At 46.6% G+C, this 15,419-nt stretch overlaps 1 protein-coding gene across 1 annotated transcript in view; it reads right to left on the bottom strand.

Moving 5' to 3' along the window:
* Positions 1–7,075, bottom strand: part of DCHS2 (dachsous cadherin-related 2) — a 103,874-nt gene extending 96,799 nt beyond the window's left edge. Inside the window, 1 exon segment of the mRNA XM_030948275.1 lies at positions 5,159–7,075. Within this exon segment, the coding sequence (XP_030804135.1) occupies positions 5,159–6,982 (1,824 nt within the window). The 5' untranslated portion in view covers positions 6,983–7,075.
* Between the last annotated feature and the right edge of the window lie 8,344 nt (positions 7,076–15,419).

Raw genomic sequence — 15,419 nt, 5'->3', positions numbered from 1 at the left:
TCAGGGAAAGAAAAGGAAGAAAAATGTGGTCTGCAGCCAATGCTGGTGCTACCTGCTTAGTGTCTCAATGACAGATTACGGTCTCTAAGTCTCCATCCCTCAAAGCAGGAATGTATCCTCCCTTCCTTTTTGTCCTCTTAATTTTCTTTTTGATCTTGCAGAAGGCAGAGAAAAATTAGAGAAGATGCATGTTATAACATCTTTTTAGAATTCTCTCTTTCTGCAAGTAGCTCTTGGAAATGTGTATTTCAAGAAAGTACAAATAATAACTCTCAAATATACTAAGCACTTAAATCCTCAAACCACATGCATCCTTCTTACATATATTATACCTTTAAATAGTATTTTCTAAAATCTCACTGATTTATTATTCCATAATTCCTGGCATACCTAGATTAGCTTTAAGACCTTCAAACAAAATCTTTCCTTGATACCATAGTATTTACAAACCTCCCACAATCTCAGCATCAGAAAGTCTGTTATTTTTAAATAAAAAGAATAGAGAAACTCTACCCAGTAAGTTGAAACAGACTCCTTAATGGATCAGAAAAGTACAAGTTGTCATAACACTGGAATGCATGTGAGTCTCTATCATTTGCCAGATAACATATGTTTTTTCTCTTCCTCTGCTCTTTCAGCAATGACTCTAAAGCCAATAAACATGAATTTTCTAATACACCATAAAAGAAAATAAATTTACTAAAAAGCTACTGACATGGCTGTTACTAATTCATGACAATGTTCTCTTCACTATGCAATTACAGGTACATAACTTGATAGACTATTCATAAGAATGCACGTGCACTGTAAGAGAATGACCATCACACATTTATACACTACCAGCTACAGCACACTCTGGCAGTGGAAGCAAGTTTAATCTACAAGCCCCAAACACATACATAATGTACTGTGCTATGTAACTCAAAACAAACACCTTCATTAATTCAAAATTAGAGTTGAACTGACAGCTGTCACCATCACCAAATCGTTAAGCTTTGCAGAAGCCAGTACGGGAAATACTCTTCTATGTAGGAGTCCATGGAGGATAAGAAAGAGAATGTGGTGTTTCCATCCCATCTAGGTAAAAAATACCAGGCAAATTGATGCCAACATGATGTGCTGATTTCTCCTAATTCAGATAAAGTTGTAGCCTGCTCAGAGACAGGAGAGTGAAAGAATATTGCCTTTCAATACTCTACTTCAGCTAGAAGACAGGAAATCCTGACAAATCTGGCAATACAGTACTATAATTACGAGATATATTGTGCTAAAGAGAACCTTAACAATGAGTATTGAGAAGCATTACATCCACCAAAAAAAGCTTTAAAATAAAATGTGTAACCAGAATTAAACCTCTGTATCAAGGCAGGTCTATGACAGAGCTTTATTTCTTAATTCATTTATAGGATAAGTGAATGGCTCAGAAGAGAGACACTTTGTCACACCCCCTTACCCTTAGGCCACAGAGGTGCAGCTATCAAAGTGTTACACATCATCAGATGCTAAATCTACCTAAAATTGTCAAGCTCACACTAAAGAGTGCAGAAATAGGACACAATCACCACCATCACTCAACCGTCGAGGAACATTTGTAATCCCATTGGTCCTTGAGAAAGTACAGTAAGAAAGACAGGAGAGCACCCAATGAGTTCTCACTCATTCCTCCATCTTATTTCTAGGTCATGCTGAAGATCTTCAGGAAAATAGATCTGTATTATGCTGAAAAATCATCAAAATAACTGATTAAGGCCAGTGGCCACTCAAAATTACCATGCAGTACCTCTCCATGAAGAAACCAGGATGTTGATACATCTGCCAAAATCAAAGCATTACTAAAATGTCTGCAGACATCACAAGACACCAAGAGTGCTTCTGCTGCTTCCCTTTTAGTTACTGCAAATTGCCTTGATCTACAATTTATTTCTGGCTGTGTTCACTTTTACCTTCCTGTACTTTTTGTTTTTAGGCATGCCCCCAGTAATTCTTACATTTTAACAAAGGTGTGTCTATAACAACTGGTAACAAACCAGAAGTTCAGTATCAAAGAATAGGCCAAAGGTAAACAAATGCTGTTAATGACTTCAAAATTCTACTTAGGTCTTTCACTGCATACATCTGCTCTACTTTCTAAAGTCTGATAACCCACTACTTTCCCACTGATTTTCCCTTTTCTTCATTTAACTTTCTCCCATTTGTCTGCTCAGGTTTCTGATCTCCACCTATGTTATCTATCTACCCTGAGAATGCAATAATTACATCGCCACATTTCTTTCTTACATCAGTTAATGCAAACGAATTCCATTTATTTTTCAGGATTCAGATTGTCCCTGACTGGTCAATTGGCACTGGAAGAGAGAGTCTTTTGTTCACAAGGAAAAGCCCAGACATATGCCTAGAACAAAGCAGTATTTCCAGAAGTGGTTGTAAAATATGTCTAAGTACATGCTTAATTCTTCTAATTGGTGAATTCCTACAGACTAGGAGGAACCACTAATACAGACTTACATGCAAGTTGATCCATTTCACAAGACTAGCCCATATTATGGGCTACACCTGTGGAGAGTAGGGGGGAAATGGAGATAACTTGAATGATCAAAGGAGGAGTTCAAGATTTCCCAGAAGGAAAGAAATCCCCCATTATCCACATGCAGTCAAGAACAAGTTGTGCAGTTATTTAGTGCCTGGGCAAAGGCACAGCAAAGCACTAAGGTAGAAGGCTCTAGACAAACAGTGTACAAGGCAATGGTTTGTCACCAGCTGGTCCCCAAGCAAAGGTTACTGATGAACATGACTACTTCAGTAATGCCCTACTGCAAGAGCCCCTCTGCTTGCAGGGGGAAAAGACTAGAGGGTTTAGAAGACTTCCAGGTATCATGATGGTGACTAACATCATAAAACAAATGTTTATCACCACCTCCCAGGCTGTGGAGCAGAGGCAAATGTGACATAAGTAGCCTCCTTCAATATATTGGTTTGTTTCCTATTCTCCAGGAACAGCAATAACAGTAACATGGTTACCTCCTTCTCATGCCAGCTCTGAAGTTCATGAGCCCACCTGGAGCTGACTGACCCTGACAAACAGCTTGGCCAAACCAAAACCTATTTTCTACATTCTCATCACTCACTCCAACTCCTGGGGCAACATAAATGAAGCTGCCCGCTTCATGACAGCCCTTCCTGCTCACAATCTTTGAGCAGAAGGCTTCCTTTCCTGGGGGAAAAGATACGAGGATAATTGTAAAAGGTGGACATTTTTAAAGTTTAAGCCTGCTACACAATGTAGAATTAAACTTGGACATCACTACAATGATCCTGGATTAAGCTGCAAGCAGAACCAGCTTCCTCTCCTGGCAGGCCATACATAGGATGCTCACCTGCTATTCCTCCTGTGCATGTCTCTCATGCCTCCTTCTCATTCATGTGTGGCTTTATTACCCCTGGTAAAATCATCATCAGGACATGACTATTACTTTCTACTCTCTAAACAGGATTATGGCAGCATGGTGACACTTCCAAAATTCAGTGCACCATGAGCGATATCCACGCCCATGACATCACAGTGCATGACATGTGCGGCCCTAGAAAATCTGCGCTATTAATGCATCAAAACATTAAAGAAAAAAACAGTAGTAAAACCACGATTTGAAACCCTCAGAAACCCTTCGGGAGGCTTCTACCCGCTTCAATCAAAAGCAAACAGCCGCCGTCCATCAGCCCGGGCGCGGTGTCGGGCTGCGGCAGCGCTCCCCGCCGGCCCCGCTGCCTTTCAGCACCACGGACGCCCGCGCCAGGGCCGGGGCTGCCGCACCGCCGCTCGCCCCGCCCCGGGACATCGCCAGCGCCCAAAATTATGTTGTTATTCTTCTTCTGGGCTTTCCAGGGGCCACCGGTGCACGATGTTCTGGGTTGGTTTGTTTGTTTGTTTGTTTTCTTTTTTTCTTCCCCCCATGGTGTTGAACGAAAAAGAAAGGGTAGTAATGGGATTTTCTTTCTGATTTGGGATACCAAATGAAAAGCTCCATGAGCTCAACCTGCCCAAGGTTTTATAGATTAAATTGTATTAGCACTTTACAAATTGTGTACTTTTTGAGGTCAGAGTACATTTTCGAAAAAAGAGAAGAAATTATATCGATTAAATTGTATTAGTGCTGTACAAATTGTGTACTTTTTGAGGTCAGAGTACATTTTGGAAAAAAAGAGAAGAAATTATATAAAGAGAAGGAAACACCTTTTGTTCCAATCAGCTATTGTCAGACCCAAAGTATCACCAGTGACTCCGGATATGAAAAGAAGAAAATTAATTTAGTAGGCCAACTGAAGATAAAGACATTGATTTTTCATCAAATGTACTGAGGAAACACATTGCGGTTCTCCCTAGGTCTCCTCTTTAAGTAATGGTTTTTCCCAAATTCGTGTAAGTTCTGCACAAACTCAGAAGCATTCACAGGCCCAACTGCTGTGAATTTTCTTCTGATGGAAAAGGCTTTGTTCATTTCAAAGGTATGCATTCTGCAACGCTTTTCCAAGCTAAAAGCAAAAGGGCTCTCTGTCAATTTCTGGCCCTCCAAAGCCTCCATTCAACCTCACCTGCAAAGAATAAAAAGGGGTTTTTACGAACAAGTAGAACTTTTTTCTCTATTAGGACTAATCAGTTTCTGCAAAGGCAGGGTGAGTTGATTCACATCGTTAGCAGAAAGCTCGGGAACGATCACAAAGATCCCGAAGTGCATTTTAATTGTGTGTTACACTGGCTGCCCTTCTCTCTGGCTCAGTTTGGGTCATGCTGCCCTCGGGATGGGTCCTACCGGCTCTCTGAACACCATCTCAAGTCCTCAGAAGTATCACAGCTGGTTTAACTCCCTCTGAGGTTTAACCAGAGCTGACACTTGACTCCCTCTGAAGACCTGAGCTGTGCTCATTGCCCACGCTGCAAGTGTTACGGGACAAGGAACGCGTTTCTCAGGGCGCTTGTGAGGATGGCGGTACGAGGGCCGCGCTGATTAGCTGCGCTCCACCTGCCGCGCTCCCCGCTTCCCGCGGCAGTGCTGGAGCGCGGCGGCGGTGCCATGGAGCGCAAGCGTTCCAGGGCAGCGGCCCCGGAGGCCGGACCGCGCCGGACCGACCAAGGCCGGACCGCGCCGGGCCGTGTGGGGCTCACCTGGAGGAGGCGGCGGCCGCGCGCGGCGTGCTCGGGCATGCGCGCGCGGTACACGGCGCGCTCGAAGCGCGGCTCGTTGTCGTTGGCGTCCTCCACGCGCACGCTGAGGCGGCACGCGGCGGCGCGCGGCGGGACGCCGCTGTCCCGCGCCACCACGCGCAGCTCCAGCGCCGCCTGCCGCTCCCGATCCAGGCGCGCGCGGGTGCTGACGGCGCCGCTCCGCGCGTCGATGCGCAGCAGGGCCAGGGCGGCCGCGTCGCCCTCCAGCGCGTACCGCACCTCGGCGTTGGGCGAGCCCGGCTCGTCGGCGTCCGAGGCGCTGAGGCGGAGCACGGCGGTGCCGGGGGAGGCGGCCTCCGAGACGGCGGCGTGGTAGTGGGGCTGCGGGAACGCGGGCGTCTCGTCGTTGAGGTCGGCGACGCGCAGCAGCAGCGGCTCCTCGGCGGAGAGCGGCGGCGTGCCGCCGTCCGTGGCCACCAGCCGCAGCTCGTACAGGTCGCGGCTCTCGCGGTCCAGCGGCCCCGCAACGCAGAGGAAGAAGACGCCGGCCCCGGCCGCCCGCAAGGCGAAGGCGCCGTCGCCGCCCAGCAGGGCCAGCGCGACGCTGCCGCCGTCGCCCTCCGCGCCCTCCTCGTCGCCGCCCTCGTCGGCGTCCGAGACGGAGACTCGGGCCACGTAGTCGCCGGGCCGCGCCCCTTCGGAAACCCGCGGGCCGCCGGTCTCGGTGAGGTAGAGCAGACGGATGGAGGGCCGGTTGTCGTTCACGTCCAGCACGGCCACGGAGACGAGGACGCTGGAGACCTCCGGCTGGGCGCCGCCGTCCCGCGCCTCCACGACCAGGCGGTGCAGGGCCCGCGCCTCGCGGTCCAGCGGGCGGCGGAGGCGCAGGACGCCGCTGCGCTCCTCCACCGCGAAGTAGCCGTCGGGGTCGCTCTGCCGGCGATTGATGGCGTACCGCACCTCGCCGTTGGCGCCCAGGTCGGGGTCGGTGGCCCGCAGGCGGCAGACGGCGGTGCCCGGCGGCGCGTCCTCCCGCAGCCGCGCCCGGTACTCGCCGCGGCTGAAGGCGGGCGCGTTGTCGTTCTCGTCCAGCACCCGCACCGACACCCGCAGGCGGCCGCGTCGCCGCGGGCTGCCGCCGTCCCACGCCTCCACCACCAGCCGGTGGACGTCCGCCCGTTCGCGGTCTAGCCGCCGCAGCAGCACCAGCTCCAGCGGCTCCGGCCGCACATAGCGCAGCTGGAAGAGCGGCGGCTCCCCCGCCGCGCCGCCCTCCTCCAGCAGCGCGTAGCCCTGCGTGCCGAAGCCGCCGGCGTCGGGGTCGCGGGCAGCCGGCAGGCGGAAAGCGGTGCCGGGCGGGCTGAGCTCGGAGATGTTGAGCTGCAGACTGTCCTTCGGGAAGCGCGGCGGGTGGTCGTTCACGTCGGTGACAGCGATCTCCACCTGCACCACCTCGCCGCGCAGCGTGGCCGCCGCGAAGATGTAGCGCGCCCTCCGCTCCCGGTCCAGCCGCCGCGCCGTTCGGATGATGCCCGTCTCCGGCTGGACGTGGAAGTCCGCCAGCACCGCCGACTCGCCGCTCCCTTCCGACAGCAGGAAGCCCCCGGGCGGGTCCGCGCCCGGTGGCAGCCCCGCGCGGATGTCGCCCACCAGCGTCTCGGCCGGCAGCCCCTCGTCCACTGCCAGGCTGAGGTTATACACCGGCGCCGCGCCGCCGCCCGCCGCGCACAGCCACAGCGGCAGCAGCAGCGCCAGCGTCCGTCCCGTCGGGGGAGCGCCGCCCTGCCCGCCCCGGCACCTGCCGGCCGGCAGCCGCCGCGCCATGCTTGGCCGCTAAGCCGACATCGCGGGCAGCCCGCGCCGTGCTGCTCCGTGCCACCGCCTCGCAGGTGCCTCCGCCTCGCAGCCGCGGGAGCGACTCCGAACGCCGCCGCCGGTGATGAGAAGGACGAGCGTGTGCGAGGAGGCGGGAGAGCGGCTCCCGCCGCCACCGCCCTGCGCAGCCCCCGCCCCGCCGCGCCCCCGCAGCCCTGGGGGCCACCGCCCGCCCACTCACCCACCCAGCTGCCGGGGGGGCGGCCGCGTCCCCCGCGCACGGACGTGTAGAGCTGGGTCGGGATGGTGTGGCGCTGCTCAGGTGCCGCCCAGGATCCGGAGAGGTCTTCGCCGAAATGAATTACTCGGGGAATCAGCTGGTGGGACAAAGCGTGACTAGCGCACGGGCTGCCTGTATATGCAGAGGCATGGCTCGTGAAGGACAGGAATTTAAATGAAACAGAAATCTGCGAGGATAAACGAGTTTGCACAATTCAGCAAGGATTTGTCTCGCCTTAATATTCTGGTCCTCATTTTCCATTAAAAGGCTTGCTTGTTATCCTAGTACTAGGTCAGTAAATCGCAACTCAGCATGGCGGGAAAGCATTTACCAGAAGTAAGCTTTAAGTAGAAACTTCAGTCAGTTTCAGCAAGACTGACACTTCTTTCCTTTCCCACTATTCCTGACTCCCATATCTATCTCAGAATGGTCTAAGAATGAATATGTATTTTTCAATTACACCAAGAATACACAGTGTCGTATAAATGCTAAGTACCAACCATCCATCTATCCACGAGAGCCAAGTACAATACTTTAGTGGTTACTAGTCTCTTGCTGTTCCCACTGATCCTTTACAAACTTAACTTCAGCTTTCAGGCAAGAATCTAACTGCTGCTCAGAGAAAAGTAAATTCATCCCAGGACAGACAAGTAAAATCAGGGCAAAGACAGTAAGTAGCAGGAGGAGTTACTATGGCTTAGTCCTCTCCTATGAAGGGGCACTTGACAGGGCAGCTGTTTTACTATTTGCCTCTTTTCCAAGTCATGGAAGAACTACCCAAGTACACTGCCAGAGCACTCTAAGGAGGGAGCAAACTCGCTGCAAGTGAGGAGAAGATGAAGAGGATTTTTTCTCAACATTTTTGAGACCTACATAATACCACATATCCAGGTTAAGAGAGAGAACTAGGTTCTAAAGTAAGTTTAGAAGTCCTACTGCATGTGTGTAGACAGGAGGGGGAACACATGAGATCACATCCGCTGTATCTGACTTGCCTCCTTACACAGAGAAGCGGGGCAGAGCAAAGCTTAGGTCTTGTCAGATCTTCTTAGGCACATTCTGAGAAAGTCTCTGTATATTTATACACTGTGATAATTACAAGCATAGAAGCAAGAAGGAAATGCAGAGACCCTTGCCAGCTTAGTTCATATTCATTGAGAAAACACATGGATCCTCCCCAAGTCACAGATGTTCAATATGAAAATGCCTGAATTCCACTGAATCACAGCAAGTTTGGAAAAACAGCCATGTCCCTTGCAGCCCATGCTGTCACTAAGAAAACATGTGAATCATGTTCAATCAGGCACATTCACCAAAACACTAAACAAAACCTGCTGTTGACATGGTCAGGCAGTGCCTAAAGACCAAAATTTTGTCTTCAGATACAGCATGCATAAAGATAGCAGAGGAAAAATAAGACTAACGTAGTTTTCTGTGGTTCTGCCAGTATTCATGTATTTTGTGAAACTAGGACACTTTAACACTTTTATATGAAGTAAAGTCATATGAAAGCACTGCCCAACTACAGCATGTTTCCAGAAATACTACATCTTTGGGACACTATAGATGTTTTGCCTACTGTGAGCATGAGCTTTTCCTCTTAAGTGTTCCTCTACCTTCTTTGTTTCTGCCTTCTCTGAGTTTATTCTTTCTTCCATTCCTTTCTTAAACATTTTCTCTTCCTCTCTTTTGCCATGTTCATGACCTCATTCTTTTCTTCCACAAATCACAAACAGAAGTCTCTAAATCTTGAGGAGATGTTTGCCATCTCCTGGATATATTTAGCTGCCCCTGCTGTTCCCCATCTTCTCAGTGGCATGCTGACCTACACAAAAAAGAGAACTGACAGTTCTAAGACGTGGCAGGAAGCTGCCACAATGACATTATCCCAGGGGAAGCAGGGTGTCAAAGTTTTAGTGTACTAGCCACCTCATATATCCTCAACAGATCGCTCCCATAGTAAAGACACTTGTCAGCTCCTCAGATCTACAAAGTATCCCACTGTAAAAAGTGGACAGGAGGTGAAGCATATTATTTGAAGATGAGGGATCTTGGTTAGAGTACACAAATTGCCTGAGCATTCCAGTTTAGAAGGGATTGCCTGTTGGTGAGCCAGCCTGCTCAGTTAGATAGAAGAAAGTTACTTCTGCTGTTCTCCAATCCCATTCCTGGAGGTGGCCACCTCTCACTTTGTAGGCAAGTGAACAGCACAGGAATCCACTTTCAAGCCACAGAAGTTTCGAACCCTATGTCTTCAGGTAACTCTACATGAGCATCCCTCTAATCCACTATGCAAGGCAGTGAACTCTGGTGCTCCCAAGAAGCTCCACATGCCAAATTCAGCTGTCCTGTGGCAGGGACCCAACCTCCAGGAAAGGAGCAAGGAAGGAAGATGGAAGGTGATAGCTGTATCAGCTGCTCAAATTTAAACAGCCCATATTTGCAAATCAGAATTTACTATAGCTTAATCCTCCTTGGATTAATTGGAAATTCTTTTTCCTTCAAGGAGAATTAAACTATAGCAAACTAAAGCCAGGTATGACACTAGAGTGCAAGAGATCACTGAAACAGAGATAGTGTTGCTGCAACCACAAAGGTCGATCAATAACAGAGTTAATTCTACCTACACATACTGCCTCACCCACGCAACAGATGTGGCAGCTGAAGGTGTGACTCTGCCATGCTGAAGACATGGCTGAGGTGGTAAAGGAGTATGACCACTTCCTTTTCTGGCACTCGCTGGCTCACTGCAAACCATCTTCAGCAGCCGCAGCAGCAGCAGCAGCAGCAGCAGTTTAAGCCAAGCCACCTGACTTGGGGCTGACGCAGGGCGGGAGCGCTGCAGGATCCATTCCAGCGCTCATTAGATGGGCGGTAGCAGCCAGCTGAGGGCAGAGCGTGGCTGAACTGCTACAGGCAGAGCTGAAGCTAATAAAATAAAACCTGAAAAATTTTCCATTAAGTTATTTCCTGCTGTTTGAAGACAGCATGGTCTCAGCTGCTTGTTACTGCCTTTCAGCCAGTGGGCACCATGCTTCCATTTCTGCCTACCAGGTGGCGTTCCCTGATCCTCTGTGGGTTTAGTTTAAGGACAGAGATTAGTTTAAGCAATGCTGAAACAATGATTTCCATTAACCCCAGTGATTTTTTTTCCTATGCTGGGTTACAGAACGCCCATATAAATCAGCTTTCTGGCAAAATTGTGGCGTGGGGAAGCGCTAATATCTTCAACTTCTGCAGCTGGATCTAAGAAAGGATGTTTGTCTCCAGCCTCACTGACTGGGGTCACTATGGATATTCAGCCTGTAATATGTGATATATGGAGAAAGCGTTCACTTTGCAGAGCATCAGGTGTTTCATTATTTACAGTTCCCCAGACACACATACATTGATTTCAGCAACACCTCCTTGAAGCAGTGTCAGCTGCACAAAAGATTTGCTGGTGACCACATGGAGGCTGGTCACAGTTACTATAATAAAAAGCTATGTAGGGACTTCTCTTCTTATAAATGCAGAGAAATGTAATTAAGAGTATTTCTTTTTTCTGGTAGCCATCATTTAACTCTTAATCACAAGCTAATTTGCTGAACTCCTTTTGCTGTGAAATAATAGGTGCTTTGCCTTCTCTGTGGAAAAATAATGTAGTTGCCAGAATCTTGCTGGAAATAATACACCTGAGTCAGTTTTCAAAAGTAGGAAAGACTTTCATACTGTTCTTAGTACAGATAGTAGTAGTGGGGTTTTTCAGTTTCATTCCAGATATACCACAATGCCTTCACTGCACCTGTAGAGCATGTTGCTGCTGCCTTCTGTGGGCAATTACTTCAGAATTTGTCACTCAGATGTAACCATCTAAGGTGGGATTACTCAGATCAATATTTTCACATTAACTTTATTTCTAGTCCACTTATCTCATGTGCTGTCGACCAGACTTAATCGTCTGTCCCAATTTTGGGTTTCCATTTTATGGATCTTCATCCATCTCTTCGCTGTTGATCCCATTCTGTTTCTACACACCTTCCCAGCTGCAAATCCAATCACTTTATAAGATGATTGCTCAAATATACTTAGATTTGCCTGAAAAAATTGGCTATGTCCTACACATGTTAAATTTATCCCACTATCCACTGCAGGATGAGGACATTTCTTGTTAGGAACAATATATATATAACTGATCCTTTATTATGAACAAAGTTTATAGAAAATATCAAATATTTATTAATTACTTAATATATTAGTTTAATTATGTTAATATTTAAAAAATATTAACATATTAAATTATTATACTAGGTAGGTGTTCATTCAGATTTTGACATCCTAACTACTTTTATATCTGTACCTATATTTAGTTTATAAACTTGGTCACAGATTTAATTAATCTAGCAATGAGATTTTATCCAAAAGTAAAAGACCCCATATTTGATAGCTGTTCACTGCCTCATTTGTAATTAACATGATATGGGGTTATCTTTAAAATAGAAAAAAGGCTTATTTCTTTAGCTATCTATTATTCCAACAAGCTGATGCAGATTTGAAGCAATCTCTTTAGGATGACAAAGGGTTCACCCTTACAGGCCAGGAATAAACACGCAAGAGCTTCCTACTACATGGGTTGCATTCCACATAAAGCTGTCCTTTGCCATCTGCTTGCCACTGCTGAATCCAGATCCCGGTGGCCTCTCTAAAACCTGAAAGGTAGCTCCAGAAAGAGTGAAAAAATATATCCCAGGCTGGATTTAATACTCCTTGGATATAATATCTCCCTTGACCACTATGTTGAATTTTCACATAAAATTTATGAGATTATCTGCATTACCAACTTTTCTCACACAATAATAGATTACAACCTGCAATCAGATCCAGTAGTCAAATTCTATGTGTGTAGAAAAACGAAAGAAAAAAAGATGCATGCAGATATAAGAAACAAAATGGGACCAAATCCTGTTATCTGATGTGTTTGTCTGAACTGCAGATGATACTGAAAGTATGAAATGACCAAACCCATTTGCAGGAGCTCCAAATCAAGATAATCTTCATCTGGATGAAGCCTCTTAAATCAGGGACGTGAGTGCAGCATTATGAAAGTTATTCCATATCTACAGGAGATGATATCCTAGCACTTATTATGCTTCCCAATCTATGTCTCTCTAAGCTTTGAAGCTTAAAAATCAAGAACTGTCTGAGAGCATGCAAAACAAAACCATTACAACCATATCTAAAGACACAGAAGTCATCAAGCAGAGGATTGCTCTGAATTAGCTCTTCCCAGATCTCCCTTCAGTGACGTCAGTTGGCTGATGTTAAGTTTGGCCAGCACTGTGCACAGCACTAGTGGTGCCAGCGAGCCAAAATACAGTAGTTGGAAGTTAAAAGTCAGTTAGCAGAGTTCAAGCTGCAAACAAAATGCAAATAGCAAGAACGATTGCAATGGCATGCCATGGGATAGGATGCATTTTCTGTCCCTTGCAGTCTTTAAATCAAGATTAGACAGCTAACAGACATGTTCTATTTCAGCCACAAATGACAGGGCTTTAGGCAGGAATTACTGAGTAAAATGAAGTCAGGCTAAAAGATTAGGCTGTTCCTTTCTGGCTTTCCCATCTATGAAAATCCAGCTTCCCAGGGCAGCTGCCCTGATCACAGAAGAGCAGCCCACACAGTGTGCTTGAGACTGGAAACCTGCTGCTATCACTTCATCAGCTGAGGTCCCTGCTGAGGACTTGTGGCACTGAGAGGAGGGAGGGTCTACACATAAAGCTGTATCTTAATATGCTAAGCCACTCTGCCAGCTGATTCCCTTGCTGCATTGAGCTAAGTAATTATTTTAAATAGCTGTAAATCAGAAAAGAGCTTTGCTTTTAAAAGTGAAATATACCATAATCCACGTGTGAATTAATGCCCCTGGCTATTTTCTCTCTCTCACGTGTGCAAACACTAAAAGCAATGAATTCACCAGCAGTTTTTGAGCCTTTGTATTCCTCTTCCAGATGATAATTTCATAACGAGTTTTGATGCCTGAGTTTTGGCTGCTGTGCTACAACTGACACTACCACAATTACATTCCTGAAAGGTTCACATGTTTTCTTAAACAGTCTATTAAGATGAAGCTATAAATACACAAGAACAAAGCAATCCTCTTTGTCCCAGTATAAGTGCCCTGACCTGCTGATTTTCAGGGCACACAGTATTATGCAGTACTACGTATTTCTTTGGGAGGTGACAGCTGGAGGTGTGGCTGGATGGGGTGAAAACCCCCCAGCAGCCATAGGGGAGCAGATGTTAGTGTTACCTCCTGTAGCAGGTTTGTTTGTATTGGCAGCTGTAACACAAATGCCAATATGTACAATTGCTGGGTAATTCTGCTCATGTCACTTTGGTTGGTGGTAGTGGAGCACCTAGCCCCTTTTCCATAGGCACCCATTTTTACTAGTTGTGAAAACAAATTTATACAAATCTTAAGTAATGAATCTTATTTGATTGAAAGTACACCATATGAATGCTGGAGACAGAAGATGATTGCCTGTTTTAATTTAGGTCATATAAGCTGCATCTAAAAGCAGTTCTGACAGCTTCCTCGAGCCTCTTCATGTCAGCAGGGGAAAATCCTACTTTTATGGTGCTGTCACTGAATTATCCAAGATCTTATCATTATTTTTACAGGGTTTATCACTACAGAATCTTTATGGGGCTGAGAAGGCTCATAATCACCATTCCACAGAGGACAGGCAGGCAGATGCTAAGATAGGGCACATTTACATCTTGCAATGGACAGAGACCCCTGAGGTGAAACTGAACCTGCTCTTCAGCTGGTGGTGTCACAGCACCACCCTAAGGGGCCCCTGCCTGAAAGAACAGACCCAAGGTGGGGTTATATGCTGGAAAAGCCTCAACCATCTCACCATCACAGTTTCTAGTGCCAAACAGTCTTTGCAGTTTTGCAAAGACAGTGATGACAGACAGTGAGTGCATTGGGGTGGGGATCTCGCTGTGGAGCCCTCACTCCATGCGTGGATCAGCAATGCAACCTGCACTTCCTGCATCCCAAAGCACTGGCTCTGGGCTTGTTCTTCCCTGCTTGCTTTTCCCAGCCTGTTCTAGTTGTATTTCACTGCTCACCTTTTTTTTTTTTTTTTTCTCTGTGTGTGTTCAAGAATAAAATAACACAGGCTTTTACCAATTTTAGCTTTGTATTTTCTGCTCTGGTGGTGGGAATGTCAGTTATGAAATGCTTGAGATCACAGCATTGCTACAGTGGTTTTAAAGCTTCGAACATGGACATCACACTGTTATCCACAGCAGATTATTCCCCACCATAAAATAGTCAATAAAAATATATTTCTAAATGTTTTTTTCATCACTCCTAGAATATTCACAAATATTCACATCTTTGACTAGGTTACCTTTAACATAACCCTAGGTATGGGTTGCAGCGCTTCCATGTATCAGACTGCAGTAAATATAGAAATCAGTGTGTTTCAGAGTGAACTCAGACAAAAAGGATAGGAAGGAGAAGTTTCTTAAACCTTTAAGTAAGGCATAAGATAAACTTATGTTATGTATTTAGAGGAAAAAGAAAGGCTGCTAGGCATCTGTAAAAGGAATGCAGGACTTCTAAACCCATGTCCATTCATGCACTAGAATATGACAACAGGAACAAGAAGATATCATAGAAAGACTAAATTCCTACAGCTAATTTTAGGCAAGAACTGTCTGTAGGCCCAGCTTACTATTTCAATTACATTTGCCATGTGTTCATGCCTGACTTGACCACATTGTTTCTGAATTCCTGCATCAAAGGGTTTATGGTTGCTTCTTTCAAAATAACTCAAAATGCATCCCATCTCTAAACTGCTCTGAAAAATGCCATCCGGATAATGAAACTGGATTCCTAAACATGTTCATCGGAGTAGGTGTCTTGGGTACAGCACAGCTGGGGTGGCCTCTCCCAGTGCCACAATGCCCCCAGCCACAGTCATACTCTAAAACTGGGTGCCAGCACTTTAGGGGTTAGAAAAGTACATCTATTTTTAAATAACTTTTTTTCCTAACAAGAGTTACTAGCCTTTTTTAGGTCACCCAGGAAAAGAATTAATTCTATGCTTTTCAGACTTTACCAATAAGAGTGATATGACACTCTTGAAAGGAATTGTGAAGTGTTTAGCTCTA

This window comes from Camarhynchus parvulus, chromosome 4 (genome assembly GCF_901933205.1).
Source record: "Camarhynchus parvulus chromosome 4, STF_HiC, whole genome shotgun sequence".
NCBI classification, from domain to species: Eukaryota; Metazoa; Chordata; class Aves; order Passeriformes; family Thraupidae; genus Camarhynchus; species Camarhynchus parvulus.
The sequence above is the reverse complement of the archived record's forward strand: the minus strand, read 5'-3'. Positions and strand labels throughout refer to the sequence as shown.